The following is a 22,499-nucleotide window of genomic DNA, read 5'->3' as shown; positions in this document are numbered from 1 at the left end:
TCCTGGAGGAATCTCAGGGAAACACTTTGTGGAGTCTCGGGAGAAATCGCTGTAAGGGTTGCGATAGAGATAATCTTGGATCTTGTGGCTCCTGCACATAAGGCTACATCACGTGTACAGTAACTCTATCACGGAGTAGCAACTACGAATTGTGCGGTCATATGTGCTCATGCTCATGTTCTCAACCTTGATTCCCCTAATAGAGTTTAAGATCTCCTACCTAAATCCTCCAAATTTGGATCAACTGAGCACTATAAGCGCTCTTTGTTTACTCACTTAAATCAAAGAGCCTGGGTTAGAGGCTGCTTCGATATGTTGTCGGAAAATTTTTCTAAAGCATTGAACTGATTGCTCATTTCGATGCAATTATCAACATTAACCATTTCACCCCGGAGGAACGTCCTTGTTTTCATTTGTTGTTACGTTTAGTGACAGTTTAAAATCCTGATTTTTTTGGAGGAAAGATGTGAATTCAGAGATTCATCATTCCTTTTGTTCGTGGCTGCAACCATGTTTATTGAATAAACGGAAGAAGACGTGACTTTCTAAGAGTTTTTTTTTTGTTCCAAGACGGTGTCTAAGAAGAATTACCACCGCTAGCTTTCGCTAACGGGTCCAACGAAAACTCGAAGGCAAGGGTCCAAACAAGGATCGAAAAGGGATCAATAGTAGAAAAATAGCACTGAAAGGTACTGTTTTTGTTGCGCTGAGAAGTACTGTTTTATTGTTTTAGGTAGTTTTAATAACTTCCAAGAGCAGAGACATGCCTAACTTTGATTTTAAGTATATTTGATATATGTATTTATTATTATAGAGGTCATTTTGTTACGACGATTCGATTAAACTGTGTAGTTATATGAAACATACTGGGGATAGACGAAATGATTGAGATAGGCAAAATTTTGCTCAAATTCAAATGCTTTTAACTCTTTGAAAATTGCATGAAATTGGATACATCTTGAAGCACTCGATGGCAAATTTGGTCTAGTTTCAGGAATTCACTTTGGTGAATGTTCCGGATTTTTCGAGCTCATGTCCAAATCATATTCTTTCTGTCGCTTGTATTTTAGTGCGGTGTGACGTTCTATGAATGTTAGGATTTTCCACGAAACTAGATCCAATTGATTATTGAATGCAGATGGACGCATTAAGATTCGTTTGAAATCTTCCGAGATATGGCCATTTCCTTAAAACTTGTTCCGGAAAACATCATCATTCACGTTTGTATTTCCAATCATGCTTATATCAACCGGAACTGCATCCAAGTCTACATCCAACTCCGGTGTTCAGTAGACAATATGCATGACCAAGTGAATTCATAAAACTAGACCAAATTTGCCATCTAATGCTTCCAGATGCATCCAATTTCATGCATTTTTCAAAAAGTCATAAGCATTCGAATTTGAGCAAAATTTTGCATATCTCAATCGTTTCGCCTATCCCCAGTACTTATCAGGTGCATTTTGCACACCAAGTTCATTTCGCTGCACCCATTTTTTCCTGCATCGAACATGAAAATTATTCCTGCCCTACTTTCCACCATTATCCAAAGTGCAAGTTGGATGAATGAGTGGTTCGAGTAATAAATTTATTACACAGCCTGGGAAAGCTACGGCCTGACCATTGCGAAGCATTTACCATATGCTCTTTTCCACCCGATTAGTTTTTGTTCACAACTCATTTACCTCTTTGATCAATGCAAAGAAGGGTAATGCTTGATCTAAACATATAATGTCTTAGTTTATTGAGTGTAAATAATGTAGATAAATGTCGTTGGGCATCCAAGTGCATCTAATGCATTCTTGCTCTCACTCATGATCTGCAACAAAAATAGTATGAGGAGAGAAAGTGTGGTTTCACTTGAGCATAGTGGCTTTTGAGAACGATTTTGTGTTTTTGGTAGTAAGCGATTCAATAAAAGAAATTTCAATTAAGCAACTCAGAATAAAAAAAATGAAATAGAAGTCTTCACTTTAAAAATAATCAGCTTTATTTGAGCCTTTTTAATATTTATGGAAGTCAAATGCGATGTTGCGTTGTACTATTCCTTCACAGACCCCTTTTCATTGGGTAGGATCTTCCACTCTGCCAGCAAACAGCAACGTTCCAAAGTCTTCATCTTCAATAAAGAACAAGAATGGCCGGTTGGCATTGAAAATTTGCGTTCCATCTCCTCCGAATTTGTTAACTAGTTGGATTTCTACAAATTGAAAAAGAATGTATTAAATTATTGGATACCAGTGATGCAAATATGTAACTAACCAGTGGCCGCATATGCTTCACTTCCTAGATGATTGATGTTAATTCCTGCCTTTTGGAACACTCGTGATACACGAACTTCATTTCGGGCGCCCTTTCCGCGGGCCAACAATGGCAGGGAGGCATTTTGGGAGAAAATTTCACGAATTCCAATCTAATGAAAATGTTGTATTAGTAACAAACAAATGTTCACATTGAATTGATTCACTTACATCCTTCAGTGGTTGGTTCAATTCTTCTGAAAAGTCAAATTTGAACTTGGGAATGGTAACATTCACTTCGGTTTCATCCATGTACCAAAGCGCTTGATGCAATGTGCTGAGAGTCATTTTATCCAGAACATCATCGACAGTCTTTCCTTGGTGGGGCAGAATGAAATACATGGCAAACTTTCCTCCGCGATATGACAATCGCAACAGTTGAGAATCCAATGCGGCCGAATCATCATAATAGAATTGGCCGTTTTGCTCCATGAACGGTGCCTGCACTTGTTTCTGATTGCCATAGAACGTCAGTGTTGGTGTATACTCTGGGAATGGATAAGTCCACAGTCCCTTGAAGTAGATGGCGTTGATCAACGTGATGATCGCTCCATCCAATCCATCTGGAATAGAATGATTAAACTTTTGAATATCATAAAGATCATAGAATAATTGAAAAGTGGTACCAGCTGTAACAAGCTCCGCAATGCGCCCATGTGTAGTTTTGTTCACCCAGCTGTTGATCTGTTCCGCGGCGATTTTCGGTTTCGAGAAAGGAGCTTTGTCAACCGTGGCGCTGTAGTAATGATCCGAAATGATCTGATATTTGGAAATGACGTCAATGTATTCCTCGACGAAGAACTTGGTGGCAATTTCCAAATCGTAGTCCTTGTGGGAAGACTGGAAAGCAAATTGAGAAATGAGTAAGTTCCATGATCATTAAATCCATCAATTTATGTTACCAGTGCCGAATCCAGCCATTGGCGATACTTGCTGCGGGTTGCATTCAGATCACCGTTTGGTTCCAGAACTGTTCGCAACTCGCGTTTGGTTTGTGTTTCGGAAAGTTCGGCAGCATCTCCGGTGGCTTCGTACAGTAGCACCAACAAAATTTTCACCGAGAGAGGCGATATCACTGCGTTGGATTTTTGAGATTGGAACACTTGCTGTCAATGAGAAACGATAGTCTGTTAATAACGAAATTTTATGCATTGTCAATTTACTATGAACCTTAGTTAGTTTCCAGTCGAATTCCACATTACGCTGTCCTCGAAATGGCTGATCATCATTGTTGACGAAATTATCATCCGTACATGTGCATGATGCTACGATGCAAACTGTTGAAAAAAGGTTGAGAAACATTAAAATGTATGATAAGTACCAAATTGTGTAATTTTAGTTACACAACTTCCCATTTATATTGATTTCCTTAATCATAACAAAAAGTATAGCGAGTTTTCTTGACTAATCCCTCCAGCATAATTTGTTCACCCTATAAAAAATATTTAAATTGCGACAACTTTTTGTTGTTTTTTCGATATTCTTGTACCAGTTTTTTACAAGTTTAGGTATGAGGTGGAGTAATTAATAGGGGTGGTTAAATAAACACCGTGCTTATTACAGATGAAAAACAAACTTCAAAGCATTTCACATGAATTATTCACCGATTGAAAATAGAGAAAAAAAAATCTGTGAACACAATAAGAAAAATCCCCTAAGACAATCCAAATTTAAATTGCTCAACAATCTCTTTTGAATGTTTACTCTCTTTGCATCGATTCAAACGAAAACCATTTCCGAGCGACGAGCGCAGGGCTTTTACGCAAAATTCCAGCTTCGAGTGGAACTCTGACTGTAAATACAAATACCAATCAGTTCGAAGCCGGTTGTCGCCGGCGATCATCGCTGCTCTACTCGTTTCACGATCACCGGGGAATCCCATCTTCCGAGAGATATACGATCCACTACAGCTGTAGCTGACAACATCTCCGCTATTAGGGGAAGACGGTTCAAAACGGCAAGATTGACATTTTTACACATTACCCAAGCTTTACCCTCATCAAGGCGGTTCGTAACTTATGCTCAATGATATATAAAACATTGTCGTTAAATAAATTTGTTATACTGCTTGGTTTCTATCATTTGTAATGTTCAGCATAACATTAAACCGGAAAATCAAATAAATCTCGACCAACTTTGAGTTGTTGCACATGGTTACCAAAATATCGTCATTTTTCATTAGAAGCATCGTCAACATACATATGCTCCCACAGGTGATACAATTTAATCCTTAAGCACTCTGGCTCATCATTGTTCAATAATATACTTAATGAAGATTTTAAACACCGAATATTAACAGCTTTAACAAGTGATCCATAATGTGGACTAGGAACTTATTGTTTTCCTAAACAAAGTTAGTTTCTTGCAATTTCAACGTAGAACTTGCATTGATTAAACACGTTCAAGAATTTCGAATTTTAATTAAAAAAAAAGTTAAAAAAAAATTAATACGGATGAAAAACAGGTGTTTTAATTACTACAACCTCTAAACCTCTACCTTACTACAAACCTCAAAAAGATTTAAAATCGGTCTTATGATCAGATCAGGAGAAGAACTTATTTTGAGATCATGAGATGATATACACTTATGAACTAGAACTTTTCTTATAGCCCAATTGAAAAGTAGATTTTCCGTTAGTCGTGAGCAAACTGAAAGGTACTGTCAAAAATTATTCATCGATACATTCCTAGTTTCTATCTGTACGTATTTTTAATAGGACGTTTCACTCTTTTGTCCAATGAAAAATATGCTATTTTTCGTTATTAAATGTAATCCATTCTTAACTTACGTAACACCTCCACAATGCAAATGTCTAAAGTTGAAAATTCATGATTCTGTAAACTGATTTATAAATTGTCGCAATTTAATCCTTATCCTGAAAAGGGATCTATAACAGTGTTTGAAGCAACTGACATAATTTTCATTTCGTGCGCCAACCTTAGTACCTACATAAGTAAGCGACCTAAGTCAATACGATAAAAAGGCATGTTTCATTGAAAGACATTCATTAACTAAAAGTACATACGATGGACATGCGAACATCACTTATTTGTTCTGAAAAATTTGAATTAGAAAACGGTTGATATGAGCACATACACCAACTTATCCGATTAAACACCCAGTTTGCCTATCAGACGATATCAGAGAGCGAGACACGAGGAAGTCCGAGAAGAGCGGAGAATTGTGTTCCAGCAAGCCATATCGGCTTTCAAACGTGATATTTAGCAGCGCAAGTCTAACTGCTGTGCCAATTCCTTGTGGGGATGCCTACCGAATGATAATTGTGAATATCAAGGGCCCGTCGACACCGGTCGAAACGTGTGCGGACAAACTGAGAGTCATCGTTGAGGGTCTATTCCCAAAGCATGATCCTACAATATGGCCGACCAAACCATATGGCAATTAAGATGTAGTGGTGAAAGCGCTGAGGCTGAAGAAGGCCCCGGGTCTGAACGGAATCCCCAAAGCAGCGGACCTTGCGTATCCAGATGTGGTTACGAAGATTATGCAGAAATGCCTGGATGCATGTCAATATGGAAAACTCAGAAACTGGTACTGTTACCGAAGCTAGTAAAACCGCTCGGGGATCCAGGATCATTTAGGCCTACATGTTTAATTTATACATTCTTTAAATTCTTGGAACGAGTTATCCTCAACAGGGTGATGAAATGCACAGAGAGCGAGAACGGACTATCAGAAAGGCAGTTTGGATTCCGGAAAGGGAGGACACTATTCAGACGGTGCACAATGCGTGACCGCATGTTTGCCACATGCGGTCGGGACACGACTCCGGACAATTTGGTCCAGAGGATGTGTGAAGACGAGTTTGGCTGGAATGCCGTTTCATCGGCTATCACCCACATCGTCTCGGAACTCCAAAGGAGGTGGCGAGTGGACTCAAGGAGTGACTAGTGCAGACGCTAATCAACAGGTGGTCCAAGGGTTTGCAGTCGGCTACGTAGGTCATACCGGTGGCCTACGGTCGAAATCGACCCTTTCAGCGATTAAGTGGCCGCGGGGAGAACATCCTGGTAGGGCTGCTGTCGTGGCGCCGGCCTACTGGGTGGATACGAGCCTCTGGTTGTTCGGGGTAGGTGGAGGCCCCTTCGTCAGCAATCCCAGCTGGTGCTAGCTGATAGGGCCTGAGCCTTCAGTAGGTCAAATTGCGAAGCCCGCAGTATCAGTTCTCTGTGGTGCAGCTGGGCGCGGGCGTAGTGGTCGACCCTGCCCGCTTTCAGTGGACAACGGGAGGTGAGGACCACCCGGGAAGCTGGCAATGCGCCAGCATGCTACCTAGGTGGACCCCCCTAAGCGTGTCATCGGTGTTCGCTGCTGCATGGCTACGCAGCTAACCTGGAGGATGCGATGTGCAATAGCCCCTCTCCGAAGCAATGCCTTCTTGGTGGTCTCGGAGAGACGAAGGGTTTGGCGGCAATGGAAATGGTTTAGTGGGTCGGGGGTGTAGTCCTGTTTACTGCTTGCATGTAGTAAATGGTCCCCAACCCCACACTCCCGGACCTCGGTCCGGAGTCTGTTGAGCAGATTATCCCCCCATTGCTTAGAAGTAAAAAAAAAGACGGTGCTGGATAGGGCCGAGAAATCATTGAAACAAAAGCGTGGAGAGGATCGTCACTTGGCTGTGTCACGATAGATGTGAAGAACGGTTCAATAACGCCAGATGAGAGGCCATTGTCTCAGTGCTGCACAGAATGCGTGTCCCCGACTACTTGTGCTAGATTTGAAGAGCTACTTCAAAAAACCGAGTACCGACGCCGGTCCGAAGGAGTTAAGAATAATGGAGTTAAGAGTCCCACAAGGTTCCATACTGGGTCCAACGCTGTGGAATGCGATGTACGATGGGGTCCTATTAATGGAGCAAACCAAGGGGATCGAGATCGTCGGCTACGGTAATAGGTGAAACGCAGGAGGTAGTAGTAATGCTGGCAACGGTGGTCTGGTCAAAGATTGGATGAAGGGAGTCAAGCTGAAGATAGCCCACCACAGAACGGAGGTGCTACTGGTTAGCAACTGCAAAGCAGTCATGTTGAAACACCTGGGTGTAATGCTAGACAATCGGCTGAACTTCAACAGTCACGTCGATTATGCATGCTAAAAGGCGGCGAAGGCTAGCAATGCGCGAATTATGCCCAACACAGGTGATCCTAGAAGTAGTAAGAGGCGTCTTCTGGCTGGCGTATCAACATCGCCAGTTTGCGGCGTGGCGCTACAGACCAAGCGGAATCGGCACAAGTTAAACAGCGCGTTTCGACTTATCACCATGCGAGAGGTGAGCGCGTACATGACTATATTGTCGGAGGCGACATGCGTAATCGCTGGGATGATCCCGATCTGCATTATCCTGTCGGAAGACATGGACTGCTATCAGCGAATAGAAACCAGGCAGGCGAAGAAGTTGGCGAGAATTCGTTCACAGTTCCTGTCAGATCACAGCTGCTTCAAGCAGTATCTGTATCGATTCGGTCATGTGTCTTCACCATTTTTTCCTGGGTGTATGGAGAAACACGGTAGCGACTGATTTTGGTGAGTACTTCAGCGTAGTAGGTGTGGTGCACGGAATGATAAGCGATCTCGATCTTTGGAATATGATGAACAACATGGATATGCAAAAAATGTCTGGCTTAGCAGCGCTTGACGTCGGGTCGTCGGGGCGCTAATGAACCGGAAGCCAACCTCCCACCGGAATCGTCAGACCGACCTTGGCACTCAACAAGTCAGTTTGTTGATGAGAGAAATCCATCGTCGAGGCTCCTGCAAACCGGATGTCACCCTCCAACCGGAATTGCTGAACCGACCCTAACATTCGGCCGAGTACCGTCGAGTCGAAGTAGGCTAGATTCTCCGCCGGAGACTAGCTAAGTAAATTGCGAAACAGCACCGGCAAATGGTCATAGAGGCGCCTGTGGACCGGAAGTTTCCCTCAACCGGAATCGCAGGACCGACCTCGGCATCTGCCCGGATAGCATCGGTTTGGAAGATCTTCCACCGCCGGGGAAATCTTTGTCAGAGTATGATAGATCCACCGTCGGGTGCTATTCTGAGTAGTACGAGCGAATCACCGGCTTGAGTCGTCGGAGTGCCAGTGAATCGCTGGGACGACTTCGGCACTCTACCGACCAACAACGGAGTATTAACAATGCGTTTCGGGAGATAATCCTGCGTCGGAGAACTCTTCATCGGAGTAGTTTAGCTTCACCGTCGGGAACTATGCCGAGTATTATCGTTCACGATGAATCATCGACTTTGAGTCATCGGGGCGCTTGTGAACCGGAAGTGACCCTTCAACCGTAATCGCAAGAACGACCTTGACATCCAACTGGTCCGCCCGTAGAGCATGACAAGCAGAGTAATGGAGTCAATCACACCTTCAAACACAGTAACGTCTATCGAAACAAGTCTCACATGGCCCAGGCGTACAAATTGCAGCAAGATCCAATAGAGCAAGAGGTGGCGAAAAGGTGTAGAGGCATCAACAAGCCCTCAGCCCCCTGAAGTAAAACCATGAGGTAGTTCCAGGGGGACATCGGACTTGTAGCCCAAGCCAATTCAATATTTAGCAAATCTACAGACTATTTGACGAAACTGTTGAAAGGTTCCAGAATGCAGTCAGGGACGTAGAAACGCCTTTTCCAAGGAATGATAGTGTTGGTGACCATGCGAACATGGGCAGTGAAGTCTTCTTTATTGATTTGCTTGATTGAGATTCTGCTCAAAGGGTTCGGATTCATAGGAGATGCAGAACCAGAAGTGTATTGAAATGTTGCAGCTGCTGATTAGGTGTAAATCCTATTGTAGCTGAGAAGCAGGCTCTGTCCCAGTAAGGACGTTAATGCCAAGAAGAAGAAGAAGGAGAAGTTTCTAGCTCAGCTGATATTGAATTTCAAGCGAGCTTAATCAGGCTGACTGAAACGAAGATTAGGGTAAATCGCCCAAAGTTCAACGGTAAAGGCAGAAGTTTTTATGTTATTTGATTTTTATGGAAATTCATATGAAAAGGTTGCCAAAAAAGCATTCAGCACCGTAGACGATTGTTTAACATTATTTCTGTTATATTTTCGACACTGTAATGTCCATTTTGAAGTAAAAAATAATATATTTAGAAAGATAGTTCTATACCCAATTGTTGAACACATACATAACCCATTTTAACCTAATGTTGAACGATTGTCGCTGATTGTTGACCGTTTTACTCCCGCATTCATTCAACTTGCAAGTTTGCGCTCCTTGTTGGTTGAAACGAAAGTGCAATTGAATTTTTTTTATGTAATTAATAGGTACGAGTAAATTGTACGGATGTTTAGAAATTAACTAAAGCATAGCATAGCATAGACTGACTGTACATGTCAATGGTTGCTACTCCGTGATTGATCGGAACTGGTAAGAAATGCACTACGATCCAAATGAATAAGGGATGGGAGTTTCCGCTTACTCTCGAAGTGCAATTTTAGCAGATCTAATATTATTGATCAATAACGGCGCCGGCCAAGTCCTTACAGTCAGTTGGGATGGGGAAGGAATGTTAGGGTGTAATGATTGTTGCTTCTAGAGACCGAGAATACCTCTGCATCTCCACTATCACCACGGGAAGGGTGTTTATTAGTGAGGGAGGAAAAGATCTGGGAGTCACCTCTGGTCGATAATGCGATCCATGGACAAGGGGGAAATATACGACTTATATTTAAAGCTAGTTTTGTATTTTTGTCTCGAGAAGTTTTTGGTAGAAGCTTTAAAAAATACGTCAACATCTATAATGCCAAACAATTTAAAGTATGTTTTTCGTCATTAATGAAAACTGAAAATTACATGTAATTTAAAATACAATTATATAAAACAGGAATAATGCCGACACTTGTAGTGACGAACTATACATAGTTTGTTTGAAAATTACATATGAGTATTACTGTGCATTTTGTCTCGATATGGTATAAGTTTTAAAAAATACGTCAACATTGACAATGTCGAACATTTCAAAAGATAATTTTTAATAATGTCAAAATGAGAAAAATATATGTATTTTGAAATTGTATAAGAAAAAAGCATAATGCCGATACTTATAGTGACGAACCATACAAAGTTTGTTTTAATATTACTTAAAAGTTACGCTTTCAAGAAAAAATGATTTATCACAAGCATGAAACGAACTCACCAGTTGGTAATCCATCCTCGATTGAACACAAAACTGACACTGACAGCAAAACTTCTTGGCGTCCCGAAAACAAACCGTCTTGCTTGTGCCTTCCCAAATACATACCCAGTAAGACGCTCCGAAACAGGAAAAAAAATCTCCGGCGACGAAAACACGCTCGAATCCGTGAGCAAAATCTATCGGACGACGCAAAGCCGAACTGTCCTGCTTGGGCTTCACGAAGCACTACCCAGTAAGACGCTCCAAAACTGGAAAAAAAATCTCCAGCGACGAAAACACGCGCGAAACCGTGAGCAAAATCTACCGGACGACGCAAAACCGAACTGTCTTGCTTGGGCTTCACGAAGCAAGACGCTCCGAAACAGGAAAAAAAAATCTCCAGCGACGAAAACACGCCCAAAACCGTGTGCCTGTGTCAAACGTTCTACCTGTACGGATGTTTAGAAATTAACTAAAAGTAGACTTTTACTGATACCGTGAGTAGGTGTTTAATTCAATATACGTAGTACATTTTAGCACACAGCCTATATGATAGCAGACCCAGCTTAATTTATTTTTTAAGAGAATTGAGTTTTTCGTTTCACCTACTGATAAAATTTTTCAATAAGTGTTTCGTTTAAGAAATTAATATGCTAATTAAATTTATTGTGTCCGATAGTACAGTTCACTTACAGAATAATCTGTATAATTTATTGAAACTGTTTGAAAATGTTCAATTTCCTGTTTTAACAAGGTTTCTACAGACCGTTCAATATTTGGGTAGCGTTCAACAATTAGCGAATTACCCTATATATTTTATTCATTGAAAAAAAAACAACTTAAAAGCGATCAAAAATGTTAAATTACCAATCACTAGCAAGAACAACATGATGTAGTGCTGAACAAACAAATATCGGAAATATTATGATACTTGATAGTCAAAAGAGCTTATTTTGAGATCTGTGTTTGAAATGAATTTACCAAATAGGGTAATTTACGGCTTCGGCAACATTCGACTTTTATCGGCAACCAAATTTGAAACGCCAAATACACAGTGTTTTTCTATCAAAACACACCAATTAAAACATTCAGATGATACTTTGTTCTGTCAGCTTCCCGCTGATGAGATTTCCGAGACGGAACAAACAATTTCGCCAGTGATGTCATCAATTGATATGAACACGCCATGTGAATGATTTGGAGATTCAGAAGAGATTCACCAACAGTTCTTATGGGAAGAGAATTAGGCTGCCGACATGTTCCAAAAAGCTTTTAACAAGTCTGTTGGTGTGAATCGATAGAGGATTGAACAATGCATTAATGTAAACAGACAAAGTGCGTAATTTATCTGTTGATGTCCGAGAAAATTACAAAAGAAGCGCGGCATCAGCGCAGACTACCGAGAAAACGTAATTTCTCCTATGATTTTTCGTTAAAGCGTTAAAGAGTTTAAGAAATTATATTGTTCTATCAAAGGAGTAATTTTGAATATTACCTACACTGTAAATACCGTAAATATGATTGATTTCGTTAAAATGTATACCGGATAATTTCACCCAATGAATGCATTTTGCACCACTTTGCCCTACCTACCGCAGTTCCTCTTGTGGAGAAGTTCAAGATCTTTGCGGCTTGGTTCGATTCGGTACGTGATAGGCGTGTGCGCACACAAACGGAAGAACCAGACGGACCGGTTTGTTGTGAGCTCAATTTTAGACAGTTCGTTGGACCGCTAGCCGTCAGTATCAATAGAAAAGCGTTGTCTTTTGCAGATATGTGACAAGTTCACGATCATTTAGGGAATAAAAAGATTATTCTGCGCTGACATCGACGAGCAACTCAGAACTCTATATTTTGGAATGATCTACGAATGAGGGCACGATCTTCAACCTTTAGAATTCAAGGTTAAGTAAGCGAATGAAGAAATGGTATGATGCTTGGAACAACCTTATCACTGAATACACGGGGAACTCCAGCTCAGAAATATCACTGAGAAAGTGTTTGTCGTTTGAGTTTGATTTACACTAAGATCACAATCGATAGATAACTATTTCTCCAACTTTTCTCCCTATGTTTACACTTTTGATGTAAGTCACATATCAAAAATACTCACAAATTATAACACCTATCACTCTCATGTTGTCGCGTTTGCCTTCAATTCTTTCGAGAGTCCTGCTTCGCCCAATCTCCAGTGGCAACTAAATCGGATTGATACGGCGATCATATGCAGTACCCTTCGGTACTGTTGTGACTAATATTTACGAACAACCGCAAGAAATCGTACTATAATCAGAAATGAGTGTCTCTCTTTTCGTGGATTGATACGTGCAAGACATTCGTCGTTTGTGTTGATGCTCCGGCATGGAGCGGTCCGATGAGTGCTGTGTATGATGTAGGCTTTGGACGCAAACCTGTTGTAGGAGAATCTGAGAATGGAAATTACTTTTAACGATCGGAAATACCCGATCCCTGCTAATATGGTGGTGGATCCGTTGTTTCGCATACGAGGTTTTAATTATGTGGCAGTGAAGAGTAAATCATCACTGGGGGAGGAGTCGTTTGAGAAAGCTGATGATGTTATTGTCTTTGATAATTTGGCTGGAGCGAATTTGGTTTTGATTTTTTGTCTCTTCCTCTTAAACGTTTTCTCGGCAAAACTTTGCTTTTGCAAGGGAGCAATTGGTAACCGATGATGCGCAGATAATAATTTATCATTTTCAATAAGTTTTGAAGATATTTTTTCCAATCTATGAAAACCAAATGCTGAGGGGCGTAAAAGAAATCTTTAAGTTCTGATGGCCTTTGAGACTGAAAGCCGCTAAAAGTCCCCAGTGTTTCAAAACAAATATATAAAAGCTTCTGAAGTTTTTTTTAATTATAATGAAGGATTAAATTTTAACTCTGAAAAATTAAACCTTATGGACTACGGTGATATATGCAGTTTTTGGCGCACACTCAACATTGTTTATCAGCAATTAAATATTGGCAATGTATTAAAATGTTTCGTTATTGATGACTTAATACAGTGCCCCCCGTCCAATTTTGGTGACATGGCAACAAATTTCATGTTGCTTAAATCAAACCGTACAAACATCAAATGGTTTTTTTTTATTTTTTATTGTTAGCATCATAATACTCAATGACCACGAGTTAAAATTACTTATTTTTAACAAATAAATGCCCACAGAAACAATGAGATTACTGTATTGGTGGCTGCCCGATGAACATTTTTTCTGCATATGCGTTCCCGTGCTCCTAAAAGATAATTTAGTTGTATTGGGCAATGAATAACAAATTTAACTCATCATAGTATGTCTGCATATTCATTCAGAAGAAAAATTTTGAAACAATAAATAGTTCTTTTTTTTTGCCAAAATCGAACCATGCAAAAAAGAACGTGCACTGTATTCTGATTTTACAGATTTGCATACCAGAGATCATAATAAAATTACTTGTAATTTGTTATGTTCCAATCGTTCTCTAATATTTTAGTGATCCCAAAATTTGCTTATTTATACTTCAAAGGTTTTCAATCTTCTCGAACAGACTCTGAAGTACTGTGTTTTTCTCAGAGTCAGTGTTTTTCGATTTCAATGAACTTTCGTGCAAGTTTTATTACCGACCTCACACGAAACTTCAACACTTTATCGAAAACGTTTACCATTTGGAAGAAAATTTCGTGATTTAAGCGAAGTGCACTGCAACAGAAAAGTAATCGCCTATCTCGATGCGTGGGAAATTTCTTGCAAGAAATGGTCAAGAAAAGCATTTCTCTTTGATCGCAATAAGCAGTTGAAAAGAAATGTCATTTCGAATGGAGCTCACTGTACAAAATTTCTTGACCATTTCTTCCGCAGAAATTTTTACTTTTCTTGAGCTAAACAGCATACTTAGCTTTAAGGTTTAAAAAATGTTCTGCCGATGAAATCCACCCAAACGAGGGCGTAGCCAGAACTTCCGCAAAGAAATAGTTTATGATGAAACGTTTTATGGATACAAAAATTATGAATAGAGCAATTGCTAAAAAAGTTTCTTTACGTTTATGTTCAATAGATCTTCTTTTATGTTCGTATTCTTGAAAAACTTTCTGTATTGTAAGAGGCGAACCAGCTGCGGAATCTGAAAGTCTATATAAAATAAAGACAAAAAACTATCTCTATGTTGCGCAAATTCCTGAAATATTGTTGTTTTGGTTTTCGAGGCAGATCAAGGAGACAATCAAGATAAATTGTTTAATTTAAATTATAAATAATTTAAATAATGAATAATAAATAATATATTATGGGGAATTTTCAGCGAAACTGGGCTTTGTGGCCGAGTGGTTAGTGTCGCCAGGCAGTAATCGCTTCGTGTCATGGGGTGTGGGTTCGATTCCCGCTTCAGACGTCAAAACTTTTCGTCAGGAATGTTTCTCGGCTGTGCCATTGGAGCATGCTTGTCCGTTGTCTAGTTTTAAGTTACAGTCTGTGCAGCTAAATGGCTGAAGAAGTTTTTTTTCTTTTTTTTTTTTTTGAAACTCATAGGTATCCTCAAAGAAAATTTTAGAATATACCCCTTGATAAAAAAAACGTGCTGAGATTCTTCAAAAAAAAAAAAAAAATCTTGGAACTTCGTCAAAATTCTTGAAAATATTGGATTTATATAGGTACTTCTTATAAAAGAAGTTTTAGAAGAATTAAAAAAAACTGATAGAATTGCTAAGGAGTTTAAGGGGAAATCACTGTTTTTATTACTCAAAGAACTTTTTGTAATAATGGACGAATGGACAAAAAATGAAGGACAAATCCAATAGAATTTCCTATTATCTGAGGGATTTAAGCTTCTAAGATGAATACCAGAAAAAAATCAGCTTGTATGCTAATTCATGTACTTAATTTATTACAGGAATTAGTTCTTATGTACTAAATATTACCAATTACCATAATTTGTAATACCTTCGATAGCGAAAGTTTCGATGCTTCTTATAACCTTAAAAAATCGTGGAACTCGAAACTTGTTATGACCTGTCTTGATAAACCTGTATGGATGATTTTGGATAAAGAAATTCAGGGTAAGTAATAAGTTAGAACCATGACGTTAATACATGAGGTATATGCATTAACATCGGGATTCTACCCCATAATCCGAACTCGATTAATGCGAATGCAGTGCTCTATTACTTCACTAGACATTACCCCAGTTCGAGGTTTTGGAATTCGGGGTCATGGGATTCGGATTGATGGCACTCAAAGTAATGGATTTCAGAGTCATGGGGTAGAATCAATCGTTGGACTCAAAACTTGATATATTGGGCTGATTGAGCATGCTTGGGTATGAACCTTATTCAATAACCTTAGAGAGATCATTAATTACGGTTGTAGACCTGAAATCCTAACCTCAATAAAGTACTTGGATAACTTCACTAGTCATTATGGGCAGGATGAATTTCATTTGGCCTTTTTGGTTGTAATTCTGTATCATTTACCTTCAAGAGATTATTTTTTTTGTTTCAGTTCGGTTGAAGTAAATGCTTCAAATTATTATACCATGAGTGAGAGATATAAGCATATATCGTAAAAATCTTGGCCATGAGACACTCAAAATGATTCTGTGATTGGTAAAACTCAATTCGCAGCAACAATGAAAGAAAATCTCCCAAACTCTCTCCAGACTATCAATTGGTGAGCTCGTTTCATGCTTCTATGTCTAATTAGTAAAATTTGACTATTCACGTTTTTGTCGGGACAACAGTACGAATGTTAAGGTTATGGATTTGTTTAAAAACGATGAATGGTTGTCGCTCCAAGTGTCAGCATGCTCTATTTTATATTTTTCATATTTAAAAACCTATGCATGCTAGTTCCTTTGTCTAGTGTGGTGCTTCCTTCAAAGGGTAAAATGCCCATTAGAAGTATTAACGTGTCCGTGTCTTAAAAAAATACAGAGCATGAAAGAGCTGTATTTAGAAGCTTGACATATTCTTGAGACTATTACTAATTAAATTAAAAAAAAAACAGATTTGTATACATGCATTTCAAAGCCCCATTATCAATTAAGATCTTGAAATAGGGTTAATTTATTGGTCTTTTGATGATGCTACTTCATGCAAACTTGATATTCCAGCAACATACTGCTCATCTTATAAAACTAATCATGATCATTATGCTCAAAAATGGCATCTTGCCCCATGTGCTGTTTTGTCTCAAACTCCGAGCGTGATTCATATTCCAAACACTCAACTAGATTTTTCTACAAAACCACTCATTTTTTTCACAAGATGATTAATTTTTCTATGGTATTCGTTGTATAATAAGAAACGGGTACTTTTGATCGAACGATGAAGGAAACACCCTGATGATTTAAAACTTATTTTGCAAATAATGATTCAACTGAATATGTCAAGATAATATGAATGAAATTGCTTGGAGGGTTCCTTGGATATCATCTGCCATATTTGTCCTTACTTATTTATAACCTGGGGTATCGGTATGCGTAGGCATCGTGCTTGCTGTTTGGCGTGGGCCTCAGCTTAGAAGATATCTAGTGGACCGAGTTATTGCTAGCATTGGTATACGGCACGTCCACTACAGCATAGCATCATTGCTCTGTGCACATTCAACGCATTTGTGGTCTTTCGCGAAGTCGCGTCCATTTCCATCAACCCCGGATGTCCTAAAATCCCGAATTCAATAACCCCGAATGCTGTTACCCCGAATATACAGTTACTACTGCAATAATGGAATTCGAGGTAATGTCATTCGGGGTAAAGGGTGAATATTTATTACAATTCTTTCTTCCAACATTCGAGCAAAGAGACCAGCCCACTGAAGTATGCCATATTTTATTTGGCAGTTTTTGAAGTTTTATATAGGGCAATATATGTTTCTGTTTGTAAGTAGCGGAACCTGAGCTGGTTACGTAATCCGTATAAACAACCCTTTTTTTTATAAACACATTTATTAAGAACATTATTTACAAATACATACACACATATTACATAATTACAACAACTTATAATCTAAAACAAAATCTAGTGCTTCTGTAGTTAGATTTACATTTTCTTCTATAATAAACTTCACATATACTATGAATAACTTAAGAGCTTTGCGCTTTGCACTTGCTTCAATATTTTTTAGTTCTGGTAAGGAAAAATCTCTGAATTTATGCCTCCTGCCTGTAATTATTTCTAATTTTGGAAGAATATGATTCCACAGATGTCTAACACGAATGCAAACTGAAAATTTATGCTCGAGATCTTCATTTGCACCTCGACAGATTTGACACATCGGACTCTGTAACCTATTTTGCCGATAAAGCAAAGTAGCGTGAGGTATTTTACCATTTACTAGCAAGTAATAGCATGATTTCTCATCTGGTGATAAAGATTTATTCCTTATGTTACTCCAAATCTTACTCCAGGATACAGTGGATTGTTCTATCATTACCTTCGGTGTACTTAACTTAGATTTATAATATTTATGTAGCTCAATTGCTGATAGATGTTCAATAATGTACTCCGGAAGATAAGGCACTTCTTTAGCAATTACTTTGAGACAAGGGTATAGAGCTGGAATTCCTTGAATATGGGGTGGGTTGCTCATAAGCTCTTCAAATGAATTTGCGAAAGGTAAATTTTGCTTGCATCTCAAAAATCGATTTATTAAAAGGGCCTTGCATTTGTGCATCGGCAATTGAAGATTTAAGCCCCCTTTATCAAAGGGAAGTGACAGCTGATCCATCGCTATCCTTGTAGAATACCTACCCCAAATAAAGTATCCCATTTGCGATGTTATCCTAGCTAGTATGGCATTTGGAATACTTAAAATTGATGCTGCAAACCACAGTTTAGAAGTTATAAATGTGTTTAAGAGAATAATCTTTTGGTGCAAAGAAAGAAGTCTAGTTTTGTACAGCCACATTAGTCGTGATGTACTTCGAATAATTTCAGTCCAGTTGTGGTCAATTGTCCTCTTGAGTGAATTGAAATAAGTTATCCCTAAGATTTTTACAGAATCGTGTATATTCAACCATTCATACATATTGGACCGATCATTGTTCGATCCAATGTTGAGAGCTATCGTTTTTGCTAAATTTAAAACTGCTCCTGAACAGAGCCCAAAATTTTCAAAAGCTTGTCTTACTACTCCAATTTTATGATCATCAACTATAATAACGGAAATGTCGTCTGCGTAAACAACAACCAGTTCCAGCTGGTTATCACAGATTGTACATAACTTTTCTATTAACGGATGCAGATATATTACAAATAAATGCATGCTCAGAGGGTCGCCCTGGCGTATGGATCGTTGGATGGGAACATTTTGGGATAGATGTCCATTTATAAGAATTTTAGATCGTGAATTTTGCATAATTTTCTCCAGTATTGCGATCAAATCATTGTTGAACCGAATTTCTCTCATAATACTGAGTAAGTAATTTTGATCGACCCGATCAAAAGCGTGATCTAAGTCGAATGAAATTAGTTTTCCTACCTTGCGTTTACAGTTAATTTCAGCTATTTTATCTTTAATTCCTAAAACTGCCTCAAAAATATTCTTACCTGAGTTGGAGCATTTTTGATTTTCATTTAGGATTCGGTTATTTATCATTATTTTTTCCAAACGTAACTTTAAAATTCGAGCTAATAATTTGTAGTCACAATTCAACAAAGTGATGGGTCTATATGCTGTTATTGATGAATGATTGGAGTTTTTTCTGCATAGAACAATTACTCCTTCCAAAAACTCTAAAGGCAAGTTTCCTTGGAGCGCTTCATTTAAAATTAAATTCAATTGTCTATGAATAATGTCAAAAGCTTTAACGTAAAATTCTTTTGGAATGCCATCATTCCCAGGCGATTTTCTGCCAGCCGCTGATTGAATGGCAAAAAATATGTCTTCAGTTGTAATTTCATTCATTGCTTCATTATTAGCTACACAATTCATATCTATTGTTCGATTGCTGGGAAAGTTCGTACTTGGTTGATGATTCTGAGTGGCGTAAAGCTGGTTGAAGTAATTGAAAACGTGACTTTCAATGTCGTCTAAATTGCGCAAAACTCTACCATTGTCAGTAATTGTAGTAATTGTACTATTCTTCTTCCGTTTAATACGGTCAGCTAACTGAAAAGTTGAAAGTTTTTCTCCCGAGATGAGTTTATCATTCAGTCTTTCGAAAGAATGCGAAAATTGATTTTGCAACAAGAGCATTTTCCCCTTAATTTTGTTAATTTCTGTCATTCCCGTTGGATTTTGGTATAAGTTATCATATGCTGTTCTTAGTCGTTGATACAGAACTTCGTTTTCTGCATGAAATGTTCGAAATGATTCGTTTGTTTTCCACCGAAAAAAACTTCTAATTTTTGGTTTGGCACAATTCACCCACCAAGACATCCAGCTGCTAAAATTTCTACGTTCGCGAAGCCAGCGATTCCATTTGATTTCGAATTCCTGCATGTTATCTTCTGTCAAAACATGAGCACGTATTGACCAAAAACCCTTTCCAAAATTTCTACCCTGATTCGGCAAACAGCATCTAATTTTATAAGATTTATGATCAGAGAACGATGTTACATAAAATTCCGCTGTTCGAAGCTGTTCTATCAAAGATTCCGAAATATATAATCGATCAAGACGAGATGCACAGTTCGGTCGAATGTAACTGTACTGAATTTGGTTCGGTTTGAGCAGATCCCACGTATCTTTTAGGTGCAAACTGTTTAGCATATTCCCCAAAGCTGGACTGAAGTTGCTAGTTCCGGTTGCATCCTTATGTGATACAACACAATTGAAATCGCCACCTAACACTAAGTGTTCCGTGGTCGACTGTAGGTAAAATGGTACAATATTTTGGAAAAAGTTCTCTCTGCTAGCATAATTTGTGGTTCCCGATGGAGCATAGATATTAACAATCTTTACACTACCTTCCAAAGTAACGGTTATCACTCGACTGTCAAGACTACGTTGAATATTGGAACATGTCATGTGGGATTTCAAAGCTATTGCGGTTCCTCGTTTTTGGCTATCAACGTTGGTTATCACATTGAAACCCGGTATTGTAAGGTATGGATCTTCAACTTCTTGTAGTAAGATTATGTCTAAATCTGTTAATCTGATAAATGTACGTAAGGCCTGAATTTTAGTGTTGCTTGAAATTGCGTTAGTGTTGATGCTGGCTATGTTATAACTAGATGTTCGATTGGCCATCGCAAATCTATTTACCTACTCTTTGCTTCTTAGATCGATCTCGGCCTTTCCTAATAGTCGTGAACTCTTTTTCAGATGAACATTGATATGCATTACCTTCGTTGTCGGATATTTCCATGGAGTAGTCACTGCCACCACAGTTACCATCCTGCGGTTTTTTGAAAACGCTCGTCGGACTGATGTCAGTTCTTACCTGTGTAGGTACGATCTTTGTCGATCCCCCTCTGGCTTCATCAAGTAGAGACGAATCTCTGCTTTGACCATTAGGGCGATCGGAAAGCTGCATTTGTACATCATTCGGTGATTCCGCATTGACAAGTTGAGCCCAGCTCGCTCCGGTGAGAGCCTTGTTGAGTTCCACATCGTTAGGTTGATCCACATTTTCAATATGTTGCTCAGCACTCGCAGCATCTGAGGAGGCAGGTCCCGCTGATGATTGGGGTTCATTCGCATCACTCGCCATCTCCACGACGATTTCTTCCTTGGATTGAGTACTCGTCGATGTATTAGAAACTGCCGCAGCTTTGCGGTTGTGTTCGTTCAAATCAACGAAGTTCATGGAGAGCGCTTCTTGGTCAGGCGGTGGAGAACTGAGTACTCCCGCATACCCTTGAGTTCTCTGACGATCTGAATTCAGCCTTGCATTGAGATCGGTTTTTTGGCCAATTAGCTTTTTGTTTTCAACGCATGAAATGCCAGTGTGTATGGCATTCATACAATGCTTGCACGTCTGTGGTTGCCCTCTGTATGTAACAAGTGTCTGTTCGCCCTGTATCGTTACGAACGACTTGATGTGTCTGCGTAAGATCATTTTGGCTACTCGGACTCCCGATGGTCTGCTTTTGAATGTGTAGATGTCTCCCCACATCTGTTCTTGGAGGGTAATGACCTCGCCATATTGTTTGAGGTACGCCACAATGTCGTCGTTTCGGATGTTTTCAGAGAGGTCGTGAATCTTAACCTCTACGCCCCCATCCTCCATTACCAATCTAACCTTGACCTTGGTTTTGTTGATGGTGATCTCGTGCTTACCGTTATGTAGATCGATTTTTGTAATAAATATTATGTTTTGAATCTGTTTATATACTATGATACATTTACCGCATGTGTTCCTACAATGCTATAATAAATAAAAATGCTCAATTCAGAGCAATATCATGAAAATTGTGTAAATTTTCCCTCTAAATATATCGTTGGTTTTGAATGTAAACCTGATTTTCAAAATAGCTAGCATCTTTTATTGCATAAATGAAGCGTGCAAGAAACAATAAAATTATGAACTTTGATGTTTGAATTTGTTCACAAGATTTTCTTAAACAGGATACTGGTAGCACTGGCCAATGTATCGTTAAGGTTATCGACTGAAAAATAACGGGACAGTCTTAATTGAGTTGTCACGTCCTGTCCTAGTTAACAAGTATTCAAACACTTCCCATCAAACACTACCTCAGCATCAACATCACAAGGTCTCCCTTTATTTCAACCTATAATCAAGTACTTAATTTTGATAGAATTAATTGTTGAACCTATCTTCACTGTCTTCCTCTTTCGTGGCAAGCAGCCTCTACAGGTTGATATCGACCGTAAAACTCAGGACCATATGTGACCGTGTAATGTTAGTGCCACATATGTACATGCCAGATCGCTCCTAGTCTTACGAGCGTAATGTTGAACATCGAATGTTAAATTCGAAACTACACCAACAATTAAAGCCATGCTGATGGTGTCTGAGTTTTATTTCTGATCTGTCTACGATCCTTTCGTAATAGAAATTAACTTGACTTATCTGGGATTAGCGTATCACAGTACCTGCCACACGATATTTGAATGCAAACATGGCAACTTTGAAGAAAGCTCATAGGTAATAACTG

General features: G+C 39.0%; 2 protein-coding genes across 5 annotated transcripts in view; one reads left to right on the top strand and one right to left on the bottom strand.

Moving 5' to 3' along the window:
* The window catches only part of LOC5566834, a 310,372-nt gene that overhangs the window by 86,361 nt on the left and 201,512 nt on the right, over positions 1-22,499 (top strand). The window lies entirely within an intron of this gene.
* LOC5563725 (serine protease inhibitor 27A) lies at positions 1,968-12,782 on the bottom strand. The gene is made up of 7 exons (XM_021842419.1): positions 12,558-12,782; positions 3,471-3,577; positions 3,203-3,406; positions 2,927-3,140; positions 2,472-2,863; positions 2,263-2,413; positions 1,968-2,200 (listed from the first exon to the last, which is right to left on the bottom strand). Exons 1-7 carry the CDS (start codon positions 12,580-12,582, stop codon positions 2,064-2,066), a joined length of 1,230 nt encoding a protein of 409 aa, XP_021698111.1. The 5' UTR covers positions 12,583-12,782; the 3' UTR covers positions 1,968-2,063.

Source organism: Aedes aegypti, chromosome 2, assembly GCF_002204515.2.
Source record: "Aedes aegypti strain LVP_AGWG chromosome 2, AaegL5.0 Primary Assembly, whole genome shotgun sequence".
Lineage (NCBI taxonomy): Eukaryota > Metazoa > Arthropoda > Insecta > Diptera > Culicidae > Aedes > Aedes aegypti.
Note: the sequence above shows the minus strand (reverse complement) of the source record. Positions and strands in the feature narration are given on the sequence as shown.